This window comes from Aythya marila (assembly GCF_965140915.1).
Source record: "Aythya marila genome assembly, chromosome: 2".
NCBI classification, from domain to species: Eukaryota; Metazoa; Chordata; class Aves; order Anseriformes; family Anatidae; genus Aythya; species Aythya marila.
This window is the reverse complement of record NC_139043.1, coordinates 47,511,963-47,527,557: the sequence shown is the minus strand read 5'-3', so window position 1 is coordinate 47,527,557 and position 15,595 is coordinate 47,511,963. Positions and strand designations below refer to the sequence as shown.

Below are 15,595 nucleotides of genomic sequence, written 5' to 3'. Positions count from 1 at the left end.
TTTGCATTAGGCAAAATATACTCATTTTTAAGTTCAGTTGAAAAGCAGTAGCAAAATAATATAAAACACTTGTTACTAGCACAGAAGTGGCACATAGCTGGGAATATACTCAATGATAAAGTGTTTTTCAAAGAGTTAATTGAATGTATAGCTATTCAGCACTTGTTATCACATAATCCTCAAATTGAAGCTCTAAAATACTCTGAAAACTTCTGGAGCCTTTTTATCCTTCTGATAGCCATTTTTTGAAATCCTTGAATGCTACTATCAAGTAATAATGCAAATAACAAAAATTAATGATGAAATAAATTAATAGGTACACATTCCAGATTACATACTGTATGACAAGGAACTGCTAAGTAAATGTATAGGGTTGGAACACCAGCATTTGAAGTGATTCTGCAAGTCTGTGGGTGTATATTGGTTCTCTCTCTTGCCCTATCTTTTCTCTTGCCCAGTCTTTTCTCTCAGGCCTTCATGTATGTATTGACTTCATACATTCCATAACCTGTTTCCATCTCCCATCTGAAGTATATCACATCTCATCAGTCTCTTACTCCTGCTTTAGCCTCCTGCAGATATTTTGCTATGCTCTGAACAAGAAAGTATCAATTCTAGTCCTAACTGGTTTCCTAGAGCAAGCACTATGACAAAAGTTGGCTGGAAAGGCAAGAGCTCACAGTTGTGCGTACTACCGCCTGCGCCCTGGTAAGCAGTGACTACCAGTGCAATAAACTCACTCTAGAATCAGGCACAAGCACATCTAGAGAGGGATGATCAGGAGCAGTTGCTATATGCATACCTCAGTTCTATGTCTCTGGCTTATGTTAGACTCAGCTTCCTAATAACTGTGCTTGTATTTCAGTAAGTACAAATTCTGAGACAGATGAACTGTTAAGGCCACTACAGTCTTGGATGAAAATTCTTAAGGGCACTTACTATTTTGGTCAGTCTAAATTCTGCAGGATATGCCTCTACCACAATGTGATAGGGAAAAGGCCCCTGAGTTAATTCCAAGGGGACCTGAGCATTCACGTGAGAATGGACAACACTGTTGAAGATACCATTTGTATTCCAATAAGCAGTACTACTACTGGGCTGGCAGAGCCAACCTGAAACCAGCAAGCTTTTGAAAAAGGTAACTAGCCAGCCTAGTTATAAATGAACTGGCACAGACCTAATAAGAAGCTACACTTTTCCTGATTCATGTCTTCATTACTCTGGCTGTGGGTTTACCCTTATAGGCAGCTAACTCCCATATAGCTGCTTGTTCACTCCCCCCACAGTGGGATGAGGAAAGAAAATGAGAAGGGCAAAATCAAGAAAACTTGTCGGTTGAAATAAACACAGTTCAATACAGGGAAAAAAAATGATACAAAAGCAACTGCTCACCACCAGCTGACCAGTCCCTAACTAGCCCCTGAGCAATAGCAGCCCCTGGAAAACTGTCCCCCTGCTCAGAGTTTCATTGCTGAGCATGACATTAAGTGTCATGGATGTATTCCCTCCTGATCTCTTGTCCACCCCCAACCTATGTGCTGCGGGGACAGGGTGAGAAATGGATAAGGCTTTGATGCTGTGTAAGCACTATTCAGCAACAGCTGAAGCATCAGTGTGCTATCAACAGTTTTGGTCAAAAAACATAGCACTATACAGGCTGCTATGAATAAGATTAACTTTGTCCCAGCCAGATACAGTACGACCCACTGTTACACAATTTATTTAAAATGACACTTCCTGGATAATATAACTCATACTGGCTTTTATTTATATTAGCTTCATAAGAAGGGATCCTAGAACATAAACTATATTTATAATTGTGGGACTTTATTAAATATTTATATATAACCAAAGTTCAACAACATTTGATAAAGCCACAACCGTTAGAAAGAAATTATGTTTACAGAGGCAACCCTTCTCCCTTTAACAACAAGCACAATTTTTAAGCCACTAAAATCAATAAAAGCTCCAGCGACCACTAAAACAGCTTTAGAAAGGTTAGCCAATACCTCGCAGCTCTGCCATCTGTTTGGAATATTGGGCCTTAACTTCTGCTCACAAACAACTTTCCTCATTTCTTCAACAGAAGGATCTGAAGGAACTAGGTCATAGTATGGCAACTGGTAATCTTCATGGATTCCTTTAAAAGGTTGAAAATAAAGTTATTTTATTTAACGCTAAATTACATATTCTTTACTTCTAACTTATGTGCTTCTTATCAGGACCCACTATTTTCTTTTTCTGCTTTTATTTTTGAAAGTTAATTACAATGACTGACAGAATTAAAAAAAGAATCCGTAAACATTTCTCTTTAATTTGTAAGCTTATATATTTGGAAAAGATGAAAGCTATGTCACATGATATGCTTTCAAGAAGTGTCTTTAGTATATGATTAATAACGGTGTTTTATTTAAAATAAGCTATGTACATTATCTGAACACATTACGTCTTATGTGTTTGTCCCTTGCTCTCAAGGGCATTTAACTTAACCCCTTTCTCCTCCTTTTGTGAAAGTTTTCAGAGAAAAAAATAATACAGACAGGAATATTTCCTATTTTCTTTGATTGGTATTTTTCATTATTTTACACAAGGGTGGAATAACCAGTCATCATTTACAAGATTAATGATCATAAAATCTGAGAGGCACTGCACTGTTTTTAGAGAAAATTTTCTCAAACTTATGCAGGTTCTGTAAGTTACTTATAATTCTGTCCAATTTTATAGATTGCCACATACCACCGATTGAACATCGCCGAGCTATTTCCCAAAACACTAATCCCATTGCATAGATGTCTGCTCGTTTGAATGACTCAAAATGTTTCATATTTATGGAATCATCTAAAACTTCAGGTGCCATGTACCTGTTTGCAATAAAAGAATAGAAAACATTTAATTTCAAGAATACTTACTACAGAAGTTCAGTATTACCATTCAACTCATAAACATTTATGTGGAAAACGAGACAAATTCAGAGAAATAATGCACTTTACAAAGACTAGGATATTCAAAGCTTTTCTGCTCTTGGCCTACACATTTCCAAAAATCAATGAAGTGTTCAGATAAACAACTGTAAGATGTAATGTAGTCTTCAACAGGACTTGCAGAATAGTTATGTCTGATCATTAACAATAAATGCTTCACTATTTAGAACACAGTATGTAAAGAAAAATGAGTGTCAATTTAAGAGCAAGGGAATGGAGCATAGAGGACTTGGAAAATTCTGAGCTTTCAAAAAAGATGGACAAAAAAAAAAAAAGAAAGTAGTGATAGAATTCCCACATAAAAAATACATGGGCTGCAGTTCACAGGAAAGATAGATGTTCTTTGTATAGCAGAGAGCAGAACAACATGAAAATGGATTTTTGGATATAAACACTTCCGAGGCACAGGGGAAAGGACCTGCAGGAGATAATACTAACTTGTAAGGGTATGTGGAAGATGAGAACATCTGCCTCATTAAGGTTTTCCAACCAGAGACCTTTCAGAACAAAGGACATAAATAAACAGAAGGCAATATGCAAAGAAATAATGGAGAATAAGTAAAAGGTGAAATGGTAAACAAAAAGAAACAAACTTGGTAGACACAGGGTAACAAAGAAAAACAAGACCAAAAGTCTCCAGTCACTAATTGATGGGCTATTAAGAAAGTCCAGGCATAGCTCTGGAAAAGGCCAGTCTAGACTCTATAGCTGGGAAACAAGAGGAACATGAGGATTGTGGATATTCAAGGTGTAATGTGGGATTATGCAAAATTTATCAAGGAATGTTTAAGAGAATGGAATCCAGGAGGAACAAAACTGGGTGAAAAAAAGCCTAACAAAGGGGTCAGGCGCATATAAACAGTTGTTAGCCTGCTCTTCTGTACCTGCTCATTAGTGTATTCTATCCTCTTATTAACGTCCGCTCCCACCCCCCCTTTTTTTTAAAAAAACTATTATTCTATGCAATATCTCACTCACCGTGCCACCTGCATGTGTGCTCTAAAGACTACATGCCACCAGTTAGACACAGGCATGATTCAGGGCCAGCAACTGGAACCAGACCAGGAATGAAGCTGCCACTGGGCCTAGGGAACCATCAACGGGAGAGTAATGTCTCAGCAGCAGCAGCAGCTGGAGGAGGAACTAACGATCCTAGGAGTGCATATCCAAAGGTCTTAGGAGCAGATCTAGAGTGTCATCTACTATGGGAGGACCACTGTGAATGAATTATGAGCCAGAAACTCAACTGCATTTAGACAGTGGGTGAAGGCATCTTTGGGACTGTGTTGCCAGCAATGCAGCAAGTGGTAGTCGTCTTACTGCCAGTGGCAGTCACTGGAACAAATGAAGATCTCTGCTTCAGCCACTGGAGTAGGACCACAGGTCACAGGGCCCACAGTCACATGCTCACAGGAACCAGCTACTGGGGGACTGGAGTGAGAGAAACAGAGTAAGGAGGGTCCTCAGTGCCAAAGACTGGAGCTAGAATCACAGGTCATGAAGCCTCTGTGCCTGGATGCCAGCTGCAGGGGAGGGTTGAAGGATTGTTTTCTCTAAACCTGGTGTACATGTGTGGTACATGTGCTAGCAAACTTCAAGCTGGACTATCCAGCACGTAGGAGACCCAGCATCCAGGCAGGACTGTTAAGACATGTGGCTTGTGCTGGTATTCAAGGAAAAACACAAGTACAGGGATGCTTGTGAGATGACTGGACAAACACATGCAACTGTTTGCTGGCATGCACTAATCCTGTCTATCTGGTTAGTAGGAGACCACTGGAGCCAATCAGAAGGCTTTAGAGAAAAGGGGTTGTACTAATATTTTAGAGACCAATAAGCATGTGTGCTTACTTATGAGGCTATAGAAGGATGTGGGCACACGTTTTCACTAGTAAAGTTCAATCCTGATTAGCTAAAGAGAAGGCAGGAGAGTTGACCGCTGCAAGTTCTGACTGTTTTATACAGGTGTTGTGAACAGCACACAGCAATCTGCACAGCCAGCTGAGTCAGGGCTCTAGGAGTCTGTTAGACATGTTCAGCTTCGCTATGCCTTGAGCCTCAACTGAGAAAGCAGCACCCACATCCACAGGCCAGAGATGGGCAGGGTCCCAGGCCTTTGGGCACACACTAAGCGGACCCAGGCAGGAAGAATCTCCAGTTCCTGGAGTCTACTGGAGGTAGCAGCCACTTAAAACATCCCCCTAACAAGTTGAAGCCCTGAACACATACGGCATCTAGTTAAAAAAGGCAGCACTGTTACGTGTTCCTTGTAAACAAAGGCTTCCCTACCTTGCGGTAACTGATTCTTCATAATACAATCAGTATGTCCTGTCATCAACCAACACACATTTCTTGAACATGTCAGGCTTTTTTTTTTTTCTTGAATAGTAAATCCAATTCAGGTTACATGCTCTAACAACTGTGCTGAGTTGACCTTCAACACTCCCTACAACAGAAAATCTATTGTAGCCTTTCGATTGAGAGAGACTGAAAACTAGTCATGATATCCAAACGAATTAAGTACTATGTCAGTGCAGAACTCACTGAGTTAGTGACAGCAGCACGTCCACAGACTGCTAGAAAGAACGCGAATAGTATTTATCAGTCAGAAGTTGCAATATCGCTTTCTCAATCTTGTATAGCTCTTGCAGCTAAATCCAATATGTAACATCTAGCAGACTCTAGTGTGTTTTTCCACATCATTGCCTTGTCAATCTCAACCTGGTGTATTACTGAAGAAGGTAAACAAATGACACCAGGGCTCTGGAAAACACCACCATTAATTGGCAAAAAAGCAACAAGCATAGATTACAGTAGTGGAATACAGTATCAGCCAACAGATCAATCTCTGAAACTATCATAGAAGCTTGTGCACAATTTTATCCAATCAATGTAGTACAACAAAGTCCTGAATACTACTGAAAAGTCTTACTAGAACTGTTTTTTCCTCCTTCTAGCTCCAGGCAGCATACAAGACTGACTGCTTAGAATAAACATCATGGTATCTTCAGGAATAAAGAGTCAGCTTATTGTCTCAGCATTACTGCATCCTATGAAAGTGACATACAAAGAAGCAAGGGCTATCAACTAGAGAGCAAATACTCGTTAGAATAGTCCAGAATTTCAGTAAGGATTGCTGACGAGAGAATTCTCCTAAGCACTGTATAGGCATATGAATTGCCCACATGTGATAACAACACAAGCTGAGGAGGACAATTGCCTGAAGAAGTACATATGGTTTACCTTGACAGTATTTACTGAAAGAAAGGCAGTCTTAATGTGTCAGTCTTTGACGTGGACAAGACTGAAACTATTCCAGGCCACCTGTATCAAAAACTTTTTAATCAAGAAGCATACAAAATGGTTGGGTGTGTTTTCCTTATCTCAGCGAGGACTTTGCACACATATATTGGAATTTGTTCTTATGCTACTTCATGTACTTGACAATATAGTGATCAGCTTTAGGTCTAGAAGAAAGAATCTCTCATCCATCTCAAGATCACACAGGGACAAGAAGAGCAATGGAGCCAGAAGCAGAAGGGAAAAAGCATAAGCCAAAAACCCCAATCATGCTGCAAGTCTGTAAGTCATAATTGCTTATATAAACAGTAAAAGGAGACTGTCTACATTTCTGTAAGTCATCCTAAGCACAACGGTTTTATCAGAAAAAAAATAAAAGAGGCCTGACTGTAGTAATGAAGCTGAATTCAAATGCTCAAAAGAGAGGGAGGAAAAAAAAAAAAAAAAAAAAAAAAAACAACAACAAATGAGCAAACAAAACAACGGCAACCAACCATCCAAAAAAACCGCCAACCACCTCCCTCCCCAAAATGTGCCTTCCACTGAATTTATAGGCAAACTGACTTTGCATGACCTTCCACCAATGCAATTAAGATTGGTTTTGGCTTCACTAGCAACTCAAAATGGTGACTACCTAAGATTACTGCTGGAGGCAAAAGACAAGCAGATCACCTAGCTAGCGTTTCTAGCATTTCATGGGTATTAGACAAAACAGAGAAAAATGCATCTCCTTGTCAACTTTCATACTGTAAACACACTTTTCACTGACACAGTATTTCAGGTTTTGAAGAGAACTATTCTACACGGACTAATTTTGACCTTCGGAACAAGGTCTGCAGGTCAACATCCTCCAAGAATGGAATGGTCTACAAAGGAGTTTACAAACAATGCTGAGCATAGCCTCGCCAAGCTTTGGGAGCCTGCTGGTTTTCCTCTTGTCACACTCAGTCTGACAGCTCTGTATTCATTTCCACAAATTCTATGAAAGCTTACAGGGAGTGGAATAGGACCCCAAAACATGTTGAACATGACATTTCTCTTCACCACACCTGTTCTCAAGCACAGCTAGAATTCCACTCATGCTGGCGTTAGGTAAACTGCAGAAGATCGCCCATGCTAAGGTGTAATTTACAACTGAACTGCTTCTCCAGATTAAACACAGCCAGTTTCAACTACCAGAAGTAACAGCTGGGTTACACTTGTTTAAAAGGGAGGGTGGGATTTTATTTCCTCCTCAGTTTAAAGCTCACATTTCCTGCTTTATGCTATACTGCAAAAAGCACACATTTCACATCCCCTGATGAAACTAAGTCTCTAAGCAGAAATAAAGATTCGTTCAGCCAGAGAGAAGAATCAGTCCAATCAGTAGCTAGAGCACTCACCTGAAAATGAGTCTTGCTTGCTCCCTAGACCATGTTTTACTGTAGACAATCACTGGAAAAACATGAGCTTAGTCAAGCCTCTCTGAACCTGCATACAGAGCTTCCACGCGCAGAAAAGATACCAACAGTGGTACCCATCAATGGGAACAAAATTGTCATTGAACAGATAAAAGCTGAGCTTCATTATGGAAAAATAAGCAAAGATGCAGAGTTACTTACCTAAGAATACACAAGAGGGAGGAAGAAGGGACCAGCCTTTTATGAGAATGAACAATTTTCAGAGAAGTAAAAGTGACTAATGTCTGAAGTGGGCAGTGGACTTAGTCCTGCTGCTGCCCACTGCAGTAAGAGAGTTGGTACACCTTCACCCTTGTGAAGAAGCATGAGGCAATGATTAGTGGAGACTTGAGAAGGAATAATGCCCAGTATTTTCTCATCTAGTAAAAATTCGTAAGTCTCATCTGTTTGTGTAGTTTTTAAAAAGTGGGTAACAGAAGAAGAATAGCAGAACTTTAGAACAAAGTAATCTCAGCAATATAATTGTCAGTAAAACAATTTTCAATACAAATGCAAAAAGCCTTGTTTACTAAACCCCATTTTTCTCCCCCAAAAGCCACAACTAAAGCTATACCCTAGTTCATTGTAACATCCCATTCACACATACACATGTGCAGTATCACTCACTAAAGAGATGTCAAAAGAAAGAAAAACATTTTTGAATGTGAGGATTGGAAAACAGGCAACATTAACACAGGATTTTCTCCAATGCAGTTAGGCTATATGCAAAAGTTAATCTTGCACAATCCTGGACCACAGGACTTCCACACATTTCTCAGCAACAGAAATTTTAGTACAAGTAGGATCACTGACTAAACACAGAAGCTATAAAGAAGTGCTATGAACCAGCTCTCAGAAGTTCTTCTGAGAATGAGAAAAATTCTTATTTCCAAATTCAGAGGTAGGCCTTTAAAATAAAAGGGAGCATCCTCACTCACCCATTGATAACTATTTATGCAGTAGATGACAGACAACTACCTTTTTAAGCTCTAAAGAATATATTTCCACAAAAGCCCACATTTGCAACTCTGCGCTTTGTTCTATCACATAGGCTTCAAACTAAACAAACAAAAAACCCAGCTTTTTACTTTCACTGTCATTATCCTGTCTTACGTCACCAGACTGTGCTGCAGGCAATAATTCCATGCAACAAAGCAGAAAGAATAAGATACAGCAAGTGAAGTCTCTACAATCACTATTCATGAAGTCTCCTAGTTGTTTTTAACATACACTTCTGCCCTACTACAATTTGCACATTTCTGACATTTTTCAAATTCCACTAATAAAACCCAATGTTCAGCATGCGCTTTCAGTAAAGTCTAACCAAATCACTAGCTGGAAGAAAGGGCCACAGAACTCTACCTGCCATTATTGACATTTTTTGCTAATTATATTTGTAGCTAGAAAAATCCTCTAAATGAAAAAAAAAAAAAAAAAAAAGAAAGCAAAGCATTTCATTCTAAAAATCACCTAATACAGCATACTAATGATTTTTACCTTTTTGTTCCTACTCTGTGGTTGGGGGCAATATCAATTGTGTCTGTAGCTGAATCATGCCTAACTGCCAATCCTAGGTCTGCAATGCAGCACGTTCCATTCTTTTTTACCAATATGTTTTTTGATTTCAAATCTCTGTGGGCAATCGCTGGTTTGCCTGTGAAGGAAAAAAGAATAAATAGTAATAACACATCCGTAAAAAGACAATAGCTGGTATTGCGAATCTATTGCGAATGCAGACTGAGGTTAAGGAATCCCTTCCCGTTCCACCACTTTGGGCTCATCAAGGTAACTCTTGAAATCATTCGTTGTGGAATAGCTGGTTACCCAGAAAAGTGTCTTGTTCCATGTATGTACTACTTGCTGGCAAATACGAATACTACTTGCTGGCAAAATACTTTTACTATCTCTGGAAATAGACCCATAATGTTGTCACAAATCAAAGTTAGGGAGATATGACAGGCACTATAGATGTTTTGTATGAATGATTATTACATCATCGTGACCTGGATATACCACAGAAAGGAAGATAAAAAACCCAAACCCCCAGAATCCCTCAGCAGATCATCAGATATACAGTTACAAAATATGTCAACACTACTAGAAACGTTATATACTTTTTAACTGTAGGGGAGTTTATGACTGTTTTGTTTTCAAGCTTTGGAAGAAAAGCAAAAAGTGTTCTGCTTTAATAACAGAAGAGCAACCATTTTAGCATGTAAAAGAATGGGGCTGGGGGTGAGGGTTGAGGGAAAGGGCATGGCAATTGAGGAGAAAGGGAGAAGCCTAATAGTATAAATCATATATTTTTGGAAGTTTACCGTGCGTTTGTTTAGTAGTGGAAGAAAACTTATTTTCATATTGTCCTCAGTAGAAACTGATACCAAAACAGTATCAGTCTATATTATATTAAGAACTTGTATGAGTTCATATGTTATCACAGACTGACATTTTTCAATTCACTCAGCTCCTCAAAAGATTAACCTCGCTATCAGTGCTGTGTTCAGATGCCTTCTCATCACAAAAACGAGCAGCTGTGTGCAAAGCAGCTATACCCTAAAAGAGTTTTATGTTCTAATTAAGAAGAGAATTACAGTAGAAAAACATGTATGTGCTATTTTAAAAAAATCTAGCATTATCCACTGGACAAACTGAACAATTGTAAGATTACCTTGTGTGCCCACAATTTCCATGTGAAGATGAGCAAGGCCACTGGCAGTGGATAAAGCTAGTTTTATCATTCCTTCCACAGTTACTGTATACCTGTTCAGGTAATCAAAGAGCGACCCATGTTCATGATAGTCTGACACCAACCACAGCTGAGTCCACGTACCGTTGTCTGCAAAACAACATTGGCATGAATACCGCATACCCCATACATACCAGTTTTATACAATGCTTCCAAGTTACAAACGCTTTTGCAACCTCAGCCAATTGGACTTTAAGTCTTTACTTCTGTCTCTTTAACACTTAAATACCACCGTAAGGGCTGGGCCTACCAACATGCAATCTGAACAGTTTAGGGAATATTCTTTTATTTAAACTAAAAGACAAACCGCGGAAAGCTAACGCCACTATTGTTCATAGGTGACATTTTTGGTGAATAGTTGTTCAGGTTATTTAGTCAGGCCCTGCCTTCCCCTCACTCTTCTGCTTGGGGAACAAGGCTGAATACATAATGCAAAACTAACACCACCAGTATCTGAAGTGTGAGCCAGATAGGTTGTAATACATTTACAAATATCTGAAGACATACAAGTGAGATGCAACAGCTAAATTGTTCAAATTATTAAAACAATGGACACAAAATATCTTGAAGTTGAGGCTACTGAAAGATACAACATAAAAATACAAACAAACAAAACAATCAGAAAACATAATAAAAGCAACTCCAATGGTAGATCTGACAAGTGTTTTTACAGCTACTTTGCAGAAAAGCCTTTAATCTCTTTCTATGGGATAACTATTCTTTAACAATTTCCGTTGGACTTCCTATCCTGGATTATACAGCCATTCTCTATTAACAAGTGAGAAAACAGCAAGAGCTAAATATATGAAGAACTAAATCTGAAGAATAGGAAGAAGTGAATTCGGAAATTATTTCCTATCATAAACATACTGATGAGCAAACTGGAAAGTCTAGTTTCCAAATTGGAGGGTCTTATATTTCTTTTCCTTTTCCTTCAATCCCCTCATAAGTACATGTAGCTCAGAAACATCACATAGGCACAAAATCATCTACAGATCAAGAAATGCTGTATTTACTCAAGCACCTGTGGCTGGCAGGGAAGATTTTAAAGAATCTCTTCTACTTGGACATTTGTATGGAGGCTAGAGTTACCATTAAAGAAAAAAAGTAATAAAAAAGTAGTAATAAGAATCAGCAGAACACTTCAGAGTAGGAAAATAGAAGTCTAATCTACATTCAACCAATTCTTACAATAGAAAGAATACTGACTCTGTACATTCACAGCTCAGTCCCAACTAGGTTTCGTTTAAACAGATGAAAGAAAGCAGACAAATGCCCTGACTGTAAAAGACTGTTGGAAAGCTGCTACTGCAGTGGAAAGACTCTTAAAACATATCCACAGAAGCAATTCCTGGGCTTTGTTTTTTAAAAAGCAAAAAACGGGAAAGCATTTTTTTTTTCTTTTTAGGTCTTCACCAACATTTAAGTTAGGACGGCTTCATCTTTCACTATTTTGCATAGACAAGCAAATGAACTGGTAGAATTCAGTACACTATTAAATGTCACTTTTTCCACCAGAGAAAATATGGTCTCTGAAAAGTCAGTTCAACAGCTGTAGCTTCACTGAACCAGTTTTACAGAACCATTAGAAAAGGTATGTGTTTATAGGCACATAAAAGGCTCTCTCTAAGATACATTATTCAAAGAGCTCCGAAAGCTATAGAGTTGAAAATGAAATAAGTTAATTCATTCAGGAGTCAGAACATTCTCTTCACTACTTTTATGCCAATGTTTCATCAGTTATATCCCCACACTGCTAACTTCTCTATTTATTGTTGTCTAGTTTTAACACACAATGAGAAGCCCCATTCATATGAAACATGAGAAGTCAAATACAGGATCAAACAACAGGTATGCGTATAATGTTAAAATCCCAAGCACCGTTTCAGGCAGAGATACCTAAACACTATTTTAAGCTGTGAACTGACCTATGCCATTTAAATAGATCTTTCAAAGACACTAGATTTATAGACCACTCTATTTTCTTATGTACAACTTTATTATTTACCTTCAAGTTTTAATATTTATTTTGTTTTTATCTTTTTTTTTTTCCCCAAAGAAGAAAAAATAAAGCTTGGATCACTACCCTTTCCAAAAGATGACTATTTTTTGCATTATGTATTGTTTGTTGATACCAAACAAGAATTTAAACAAGCCATGGTCTTACATCCAAGCTTACACAAATATTATTTACAGACAAGCTGAAATGCAGCAATAATTACATCACTGTTCAGCTACTAGATGGAACCTACTACAATATCTCCACCTTACTAAATTTGACCAAATATACACGTATTTATTCAGTGATATAAGCAGAACCCAAGCTATGAACTTAAAGCCTTCTTATACTGTTGATAGTGTGGTTAATTACTAGTGACTTGAATATTTTGGCTTCGCAGTAAACAGCATCTGCCGTGAAGTTTTCAACCACTGCATTTGAATCATCAGGTATGAAAAAGTAATTATACACAGTTATAATTATATACAGTAGAACAACTTTCCAAGACAAGGTAATCTAATATAGCTAACACAGTTTAATCAAGAGTCTCATGCAATTTCAAAACGTTCAAAAAATATTACAAGAAACTAGGTATCTTCAAAAAAACCCAACCAATTTAAAAGTGCTTAATTATGGTTATTTAATCCATCTGTGATAAACCTTCTGAAAATATTTTCAGACCATCAAAATAACTCTAAAGCAAGAAGTTTATTTCTCTCTTCAGAATTTTCTTATTTTGTTAGACTTGTGAAACATTCAGATTTATCGTTAGAGCACTGGTTACAGGATGTGAAAAAACATTAATGAATTCCAAGCAACGTTCATTTTAGACAAGCTCCCTCTGGAGAGCAGAATTCATTACAATTACCTTAGCAAATCTATGTAATGAAGTTTCAACTAAAATTGAATTCACTTAGGTGAAAAAAGCCTTTTTCACATCATTACTAAATTATTTTTAAAGTTGTTACTCTTACAACAAGAATTTGGACACGGGTATGCTCGTCTTAAAGCTAAACACTAGGTTTTGAAGTCCGACAGTATTTGGTAATTTTGAACCTGAGATTTATGCTCCAAATTGAATATTTAAATGAAGCTTAAAGTTTAAAAACTGCCTAATTGCATATTTCTCTAGTATCACATAGTAAAATGTATCCTACTCTGTACTTCGAAACTAACCTTTCTTGGCATGCAGATAATTTAAGGAAAAAAAATGAGGAAAATTAATAGTGGTAAGATCAGTTACAGTGGAATCCTTAACTGTAAGACTCCTAGAAATGAGATATTCAGGCAGTAGCTGGGATAAGACCATTGGAGCTGGAAGAGGACTTCAGCTCTTTCTTTTTTTAAAAAAAATGTAAAAGCTTGATTATCATATAGATAATCATCTGATTAAATTAATGTAAAACACTTGAGTTATGTCGATTAGCAAGACCTTCCTGTCGAATGCCTTCTTCTCAGGCTAATATCACAGCTCAAAAAGAATAAACACAAACATTACTTCTCTCAAGAGGAAGCAATTCCTCTGCAATATATTGCCTAACATTCTTAGGGATCTACTTAACATATAAGGTAGTCTGACTGAACAAGGGGGAAGGAACAGAAAAGTCATATTATCTTAGCACATAATGTTACGTAAAAGAATACAGTATAAGATTTCACCTTACTCAAAATGTGACTATAGAATTATGGTTACAGACAGTTGAACCCAGGGAAGTAATTAGTACCGTGAACAGAGGTTGCTGCCATTGCTTGTAAAATACTGTAGGTACTTAACACACTTTAGCATTGGGTATCAAGCAAAAAATACCCAAGCCCCAAACTACCTGCTTAGGTAGTTCAAAAGAAGGCAACACATGCCCCAGAAAGCAATTTCTCTGACCTGGCAGTATTTGAAAGTTAGCACATAACTCCTGGCTAAGTAAAGAGCTAACCAGAACATAAATGTTCTAGCCAGACAGAATGAGACTGCAGACAAAAACATTTATTGCTTCTCAGCCTTCAAGTTGGCTTAACAGCAGCACATATTTCCAAGTAAATCTTCAGACGGGAAAGTAGGTAATAGGACCAGGTCCTGCAGCCTTCTGAACAAATGTAGGAAAACAGGGAGAGGAACATTATGGCACATGGAATACCTAAACAGTGTAAAATGAGGAGTGATGGTCGATGAATTGGTGGTCAAACTGACTCAACCGTCTAAGCTGAATTCCACTGATTTAGCTGATGTGTGCTTGTATAGATTACAATTTTACAGATACAATTGTCAGCCAAAGATTTCCCAAAAGTTGTGAAAAATACATTTGGTGTTAAGATGAGAGACCTTATTTATGCTTTTATTAGCAGAGAAAATTGCAGCATAAAACTGGCCAACTTTTATACCACTACATGCAATGAAAGAGGAACAAGTCTTCAGCACTCATAATGGACACAGGAAAACCTACTCCTGAGAAATTAATCTCAATGCATTACTGAAACTTTTAGCAAGCTATAAACTGGTATTGCACAAGGAATTCCCTGTACTGCTGTATCTTTTTAGTTACCTTTGCAAGGTAACTAACACATCATCAGGTTCCTGGAGAATGACTTCATGTGTTCCAGCTAGGCTGTACTAACTCCCAAATGCATTCAACATTTCTCCTGCCCTATGGGGAAATGGATGCAAATCCTTCACAGCTATTACCACTGCAAAGTAGTGTTTCATCTTGCTTCTGGCACCTAGTAAGCACTTAGCAGGAAACACTAGCATCTATAACGAAAGACCATTAATGGGCATTTTTAAGCCTACTGTCTCTCTAAAGTTATAACGTGATACACTCGTTCCTTTTAAAGTATGATGATAGCATACCTGGGAAACTGAAAGAACTGCCTCCTTAATGGTCCCTATGTGCTACCCCATTTAATGGTACACAGGGGGCTCCAACTATTCGAAAGTACAGTTGACATATTAACCTCCTTTTGATATTCAGGACTTCTGAATCCTTAATCTAGGGAAATAATGGTGTGTACAGATTTCCTTGCTATGAGGATGTAGAAGGCTATCCTGAGAATTCTGCATTGGTAGGTGAAATAAACCAGCAGTAAGCTCCTGTGAAAAAAGCTTTTCCCACTTGATTAGACAGTAACACCATTGGAG

At 38.0% G+C, this 15,595-nt stretch overlaps 1 protein-coding gene across 2 annotated transcripts in view; it reads right to left on the bottom strand.

The window, feature by feature from the left end:
* TGFBR1 (transforming growth factor beta receptor 1) overlaps positions 1-15,595 on the bottom strand; it is a 37,455-nt gene that overhangs the window by 8,362 nt on the left and 13,498 nt on the right. For both annotated transcript variants that reach the window (XM_082752560.1, XM_082752559.1), the window contains exons 5-8: positions 10,389-10,556; positions 9,218-9,374; positions 2,737-2,861; positions 2,010-2,140 (exon numbers count right to left, since the gene is read on the bottom strand). In XM_082752560.1, the coding sequence (XP_082608686.1) occupies positions 2,010-2,140; positions 2,737-2,861; positions 9,218-9,374; positions 10,389-10,556 (581 nt within the window). The remainder of the gene's footprint in view (positions 1-2,009; positions 2,141-2,736; positions 2,862-9,217; positions 9,375-10,388; positions 10,557-15,595) is intronic.